This window comes from Plecotus auritus, assembly GCF_963455305.1.
Source record: "Plecotus auritus genome assembly, chromosome: 3".
In the NCBI taxonomy this organism is placed as follows: Eukaryota; Metazoa; Chordata; class Mammalia; order Chiroptera; family Vespertilionidae; genus Plecotus; species Plecotus auritus.
Window position 1 is genome coordinate 178,657,134 of NC_137772.1, and position 7,161 is coordinate 178,664,294.

Here is a 7,161-nt window from a genome sequence, read left to right on the forward strand (position 1 = left end):
GCAGACCTCAAGTTAATATGAAACAGGATGTATGTCAGTCTTCCCGTGAGAAGATTTCTATAGAGGGAGACAAATTGCCTGATCAATTTATCACAACTGTTCTTCCTCCAGTTCCTGCAAACTCGTTCCAACTTGAATCTGATTTTAGACAACTGAAGAGTTCTCCAGATATGTTATATCAGTATTTGACGGTAAGAAAGAGGAAGCTAGTAGTTCTGTTGTAAATAAAAGGTCAAAGAACGCCTTTGTCACTCACTATATAATAATAGTGTTATATTTGCTCTTTGTATTGTATAATATGATTGTAGAAAATGCTCTTATTATCCCTTACTTGACACATGTATCACCCTGGCCAGACCATTTTATTTTATTTTTAAAATTTTTAATTGATTTCAGAGAGGAAGGGAGAGGGAAAGAGAGATTGAAACATCAATGATGAGAGAGAATCATTGATTGGCTGCCTCCTGCCCACTGGGGATTGAGCTCCCAACCCAGATATGTGCCCTTGACCGGAATCGAACCCGGGACCCTTCAGTCTGCACGCCAACGCTCTATTCACTGAGCCAAACTAGCCAGGGTTGGCCAGACCATTTTAAATATTTGCTACCAGGGAACCTTTGGAAATAGGTTCTGCTTTGAATTTTCTTCTCTAAAAATAACTTAATCTGATTTCATATATCATAACTTGAACTTCTTCATCCTTCAAGATGGGGAAAGAAGCTAAAATGCATTAAATGCCTTCTTTGTGTCAGTAATGCTTGCAATATTTAGGTAGTCATTCTCCTGAAAATGAGATTTCATTTGCTCCAAGAAAAAGAATCAAATCATATGAAATTTATCAAATAATGGGTTATTTTTCTCCAGTGTAATCCTATATAATAAAAGCATAATATGCTAAGTGTTCGACCATCCAACCAGTCACTCTGACATTCACTGACCACTAGGGGGCAGATGCTCCGACCAGTAGGTTAGCTTGCTGCTGGGGTCCGGCTGATTGGGATTGGGCGAGACCGGCTGGACATGCCCTAGAGCCATCCCGTGGTCCCTCCCCGGCCTGTCGTGCACCAGTGGGGTCCCTCAGCCTGGCCTGCACCCTCTCAAAATCCGAGACCCCTCGGGGGATGTCTGAGAGCTGGTTTTGGCCCGATCCCCGAGGCCAAGCCAAAGGACCCCACTGGTGCACGAATCGTGCACCAGGCCTCTAATTATAATAGTAATTCCTTATAATTATGCAATATATAGTTAATTCCAAATACATTATCTCATGTAATTTTATTTTTTAAACTCTCTATTCTTGCTTTTTGAGAACTCGATAAGTTTCCTGTCTCTCTCACGGTGGTTTACATCTATCTGTTTGAGGTTTTTCTCTGATTTGTACAAAGTAATTATCTTACTGTTCCTCTAACCTTCTTCTATCTTTAATTACATTTCAGTGTGACAGCGCCCCCTCTCCCCATTATTATTCATTATGTATTAATGCATAGTAGTTATTCTTTACTATATTCACCTAAGCATTTATTATATAATTTACCTGTGAATGTTGTCATAATTTAATTTTCTAACTATTTTTTTTCCAAGAAAATTGAACCATCCTTGTATCCTAAGTTGTTTCAGAAAAATCTAGATCCAGATGTATTCAACCAAATCATTAAAATTCTGCATGACTTTTATATCGAGTAAGTTGAATTTTTTTAGTTATACTTTCATACTGTAGTGTTATGCTATTTCTAGGGGTTTGAGAAATTTATTTGTTTTGATTTTATTACTACCTTCTATATAGCAATATTAGCACTCTAGTAAATTTTACTATGGCAGAAGTTGTGAAGATGATAAGTGCAAGGAGTAACAAGGGAAATGATTAAGTTTTTTTTTTTTTTTTTTTTTTTAAAGAGAAAAGTAGGGCATGGAGGTGAATAAGTTTTATAGCAGATTAATAACATCTGTGCGGTGCCTCACATTTGAGAATATTATTTCTTCAATTGACTTGATAAATTTCTTCACCTGGGCACTTAAAATAAAGACAGTATTCTTTATTTTAAGTGCCCAGGGAAAAAGATAAATGACCTTATTTATATATAATTAGAAATATTGTGTTAGTAAAGAATTAAATGAGCTACTTTTAATGGATCATTTGTTTTTTATTTTGTTTATTTCAGGAAAGAAAAGCCATCACTCATTTTGGAAATTTTACAAAGGCTTTCTGAATTAAGAAGGTTTGATATGGCAGTGATGTTCATGTCAGAACCTGAGAAAAAAAGTGAGATCTGTCAACAAAACTTTTCCCTAACTCTTTATTCTTATATTCCTCTTTTATTTTTTAAACAAATGATAGCAAACATTTGTTGAATGTTTACTATGTCCAAGGTACATACAATTAGATTCAAATAAAACATAATTAAATTAAAATTAAAAATTTTAATCCTGACAATGACATTAGGAGGTGTTGGTATGATTATTATTCCACTTTTTCAAAGGAGGAAACTGAGGCATAGGGAGGTAAGGAACGCCATCAAGGTCATACAGCTAGAAAGTCAGGCCCAGGATTAAAACTTAGGCAGTCCTGCTCTAGAGTCTGAGCTTCTCTATTTGAAAATGCAGTAATAACAGAATGGTTGAGCTTCTGCCATCATGAAGCATGTGAAGGTTCCCTGCCACAGGGAGCAGGTAACTGGGTGTGGGTGCACAGAAATCTAACCCATTCTGTGACAGCTAATTCCCTTGAGTTTGTCTCATTTAAACTAAATTCTCAAAGAAGGGCAGGATTCAGTTAGATGAAGTGGGTAGGGAAGAGTTTTAAACTGAAGGGATGATGTGTTCTGAGACTCTGAGGCAGGAAAGAGCCAATTGAATTTAGAAAATTAAAGGAAGGGCAGTGTGGCTGGATTGACGAGTTAAGGGGTAAAGAGTGGCAAGTGATGAGCCTGAATTAGAGCCCTTACTTCTACTTGGTATATCTCAGTCTTTGGAAGAAAGTGTTCGTTTGGGAGACCCTAATTTAAGTAACATCAAATGCTGCAAAAACTTCAGTTACCTAGAGGTTTGGGCTATACTGTATAGTTTTAGGAAAAAGAGAAAAAAAATCATTAGAATACCAGAGTACCAGTGTTTTTAGTTTTAAAGATAGGGAAACCTTGTACCATTTTCAAACCTCTTATGCTAAATGTACTTTGGGCTCCTTTTCTTTTTTATGCATCTAGCAGTGACATTGAATGAGTCTTAATCAGTAAGAAAAAATACTCCTTATGTTGTACTTAGGGAAGTGAATATGTAACTTAGATTTTAAAATAGAATTTAAATCAAAAGAAATTTCTGCTTCATCTTCTGTTAATCAAAAACAATTCCTGAAATTCCCCGAGAAGTAACGCTCTTACTTACTATTCTAACCTCATCTTCTACCACAGTTTTCACTCTGCCCCACCACACCGCTTGGTGTTTTTTAATATGCCAAACTACCAGACTTAATTTAGCCTCTGGGGCTTTGCATTTGGCTGTTCCCTCAGCCTAGAATATCTCCCCACCTGCTTCCTCACTTTATTTAAGTTTCCATCTAACATTCAGAGATACCTTTCCTCAGCAGCACTAGTTAAAATAACTGCCTGCCTCCCCTCCCTCCTCACCCTCTGTATTCTTACCCTGCTTTATTTTTCTTCAAAATAACTAGCTGGCAGTATTCCATGTATATGTTTATTATTTCTCTCTCTAATAGAATTAAAGCTCCATGAGAGCAGGAACTTTGTCTACTATTTTCTAGGCCTCAGGCATAGAACAGGGTTTAGTACATAATAACTTCTTAGTAGAAGCATGTTGAATGAAAGAATTTCTTGCCACTATAATGTGATAAGTTAAAATGTGCTCAAAGAATGTGAGTTGGCTCTTCAGACTGGCCTTCCATCCTGGTTGGGTCTCCATTGTCCACTAAGTTAAACATGGGAAGCACTTATAATGGTTCCTGGCATGTAACTAAACTTTCAATAAATATTAGCTGCTCTTATCTTCCATTATTGCCATTATTATTAACAATTGTTAGCTAGTTTTAATGTTGAGAAATAGACGAACCATAACAGTATTTTCCAAAGTGTAGAGTGTGGACCATTCAGTGGTGTGAAAGATAAAGATTTTACATAGTTTATAGGAAGATCTTTGAACACTTAATAGTTATATATTTTATTTTATTATATAATATATATAATTGTAGATGTTGTCGCTAATTTTCAATTAGAGTAGTGATATAAAAGTTTCTTCTAAAATAAAATTATTTAAGTTTGAAAAACAGTTAATTATAATATTAAGTAAAATAGTTAAGTAGAGTAAAAATTTTAGGAAGCTTAAAATGAGTTAAGTTTACTCTGTAAAATTAATGTCATTGAGGGTGTAGAGGAAATTTTTTACTGCTAAAGCAAAATATTTTGGTAAACATTGGATTGCTATATAATTTTCTATTCTCGAATTGGCTTTTTAAGTATCTGAATTAGAATTTAGAAATAATCTTTATATTGTAACTTTCAAATGTAAAATGTTTTATTTGAAAAAGATCAGATTATTCCCTTTAATTTTTGTTTCACTAAACTTTTTTAAAAATGGAGATTAAAATGGGACACTTCTTTTCTTTTCTTTTTCAGTTGCACATGTATTATTCAGTCACATAGAGAACTCAGGGTTGAAGGATAATTCTGTTGAAGAACTCAAGAAAAGATATGGTGGTTGATTGCCATTTTTACTAAAATTATTGTCTTTGAATTTCACATGTAAATTTTTTTCTACTGAAATAAAGTTTTGTTTCGCGTTGAAGAAAATGAAATTTTACAGGAAAGTACTGTCTTTGGATATAAGTTAATTAACTATAAAGTGAATTGTGATTTAACTAGTGAGAAATGTATTCTTTATAAGTGATCTATTTATAAGTCTTTTCTGAAAATAAAAATATAAATAATGAGGTATATTTGTAAAGATCAGTATTTTGTAAGTCATTTAAATGTTAGATATAGATACATTCTCCAGTGCCCTGTAAGTGTAACATTATTTCTACATGACAAGGCTGCTTCATTAGCATTTGAGTAAAGTTATATTTGTATAGAGAGAGTTAAGTAGGTAACTAGATTGTTTCTTTATAAAACTTTTTAATATCATTGTGCCAGTTCACTAACATAATTACTTAGCTGCAGGATAAGTATTTTTAGTATTTATGTTGAAAAGAGACTTTTAACTAGACTTTTTATAGCGGTTCATTGAGGAGTCACAGCATCCTTAGATTTAATACTTCAGATTTTTTCTTCATGATATCAACATCATATATATACTAAAGGCACATAATCCAAAGCAAAGTGTAGAAAATTTAAAAACTGGGAATATTTAAGTAGCAATTAGCATATAGCTTGTGTGTATGTGTTGTGTGTGAGTGTGTATCTATAAAGCCTTTAAAAGCAGGGCTAGTATTCCACTCATCCTTGTTTTGTACAGTACCTGGCACAGTCCTTTGCATCTGGTTAGGTGCTCAATTAATATTTGTACAATCTAATTTAATTTAACAGCAAGAATCAATTTTAGTAAATTTGAAAGTAGCAACCTAGCAAATTTTGGGCATCCTGTAAATGTTGTTAAAATCCATTTAAATTTAGAGAATATCAAGTTGTTAAAAAACATACTAGGTCACTCTAGCTGGTTTGGCTCAGTGGATAGAGCATTGGCTTGCGGACCAAAGGGTTCTGGGTTTGATTCCAGTCAAGGGCACATACCTTGGTTGCAGGCTCCTCCCTGGCCTGAGCCCTGGTAGGGGCACGTGCAGGAGGCAACCAATCAATGTGTGTGCCAGGCCAGCACATCCAAGGGTTCGGTGAGCCTGAGGGGGGACTGTGAAGGATTGAAGAAAAGACAGACAGAGAATAAGCTGGGTCTAGTCAGCCGTAGGCAAACTACGTCCCGCGGGCCGGATCCGGCCCATTCGGCTGTTCTATCCGGCCCGCGGAGCCGAAAGAGCGGAGGGTTCTCTTGCTCTCCCCTCCGCTCCTTTACTTTGAATTTATATTAGTTCACACAAACACTCCATCCATGCTTTTGTTCCGGCCCTCCAGTCCAGTTTAAGAACCCATTGTGGCCCTCGAGTCAAAAAGTTTGCCCACCCCTGGGCTAGATGGATCTCTTGTGCCTGGCTAAGGCCACAGAGAGAGATCCAGAGGGCAAGCTGAGCCTTTATTTTATAGCCAGAGGTAAACAGGGTAGTGGTCACCATAGTTACAATGTTCTTGTGTGTTTCACTTATTTTGGCAGCACTTGCTGCACCTCCCACAGCCGATTGGCTACCCAGATAGGATCTAGGAGGCATCATAAGGTCAAGCTTAATTATGCTAAGAGGACTGTGCCCTCTAAGCTGGGACTTGTTTGCGGGTTTCCCAACAGGTCAGTTCGAGGCTTAACCTTATATCCGCTCCCTACCAATGTGTTTCTCTCACGTCGATGTTTCTCTCTGTCTTTCCTTCTCTCTTCCACTCTCCCTAAAAATCAATGGAAAAATACTCTCCGGTGAGGATTAACAACAACAAATTCTAGGTCACCATCCTATAGCTGTTATCAGCATTAAATTTAAAACTTTATTTTACACTGTTGATAATTTTTGTTGCATCATACATTGTTACACTTACAATTGCTTGAGTAATCATAATCTATTTACAAAGATAATTGTCCAGATATAAATTATTGAAATGATCATAGTTTGTATAATCACAGTGCCCTTAGGTTAGAATTTATTAATGTTATGCATTGCTAAATGTATAGTCTTTTTATGGCATATGACAAACAATAAAATTTAGCTTTTTATGTATAGCTTACACATGTGTATTGAATTTTGAATGACTTTAATTTTTTTCTCAAGCCATTAGTAAGAAGTTGATTAGATGAATAGAAAAGTATTACAAAGACAAAAAAGTTAATTTCTCATTAGAGGCCCAGTGCACGAAATTTGTGCACTTGGGGGGGCGGTCCTTCAGCCTGGCCTGTGCCCTCTTGCAGTCTGGGATCCCTTGGGGGATGTACACCTGCCGGCTTAGGGCCTAAGCCGGCACTCAGACATCCCTCTCAAAGTCCAAGGCTCTCACAGTCTGGGACCCCTTGCTCCTTACTGCCTGCCTGCAGCGGAGGTGGGAGAGGCTCCTGTCACCATCGCTGCGC

The 7,161-nt window shown here is 36.4% G+C and overlaps 1 protein-coding gene across 2 annotated transcripts in view; it reads left to right on the top strand.

Moving 5' to 3' along the window:
* RPAP3 (RNA polymerase II associated protein 3) overlaps positions 1 to 6,821 on the top strand; it is a 39,922-nt gene extending 33,101 nt beyond the window's left edge. For both annotated transcript variants that reach the window (XM_080662972.1, XM_080662973.1), the window contains 4 exons: positions 5 to 191; positions 1,579 to 1,676; positions 2,157 to 2,257; positions 4,620 to 6,821. In XM_080662972.1, the coding sequence (XP_080519098.1) occupies positions 5 to 191; positions 1,579 to 1,676; positions 2,157 to 2,257; positions 4,620 to 4,705 (472 nt within the window). In that variant the 3' untranslated portion in view covers positions 4,706 to 6,821. The remainder of the gene's footprint in view (positions 1 to 4; positions 192 to 1,578; positions 1,677 to 2,156; positions 2,258 to 4,619) is intronic.
* Positions 6,822 to 7,161: the final 340 nt, after the last annotated feature.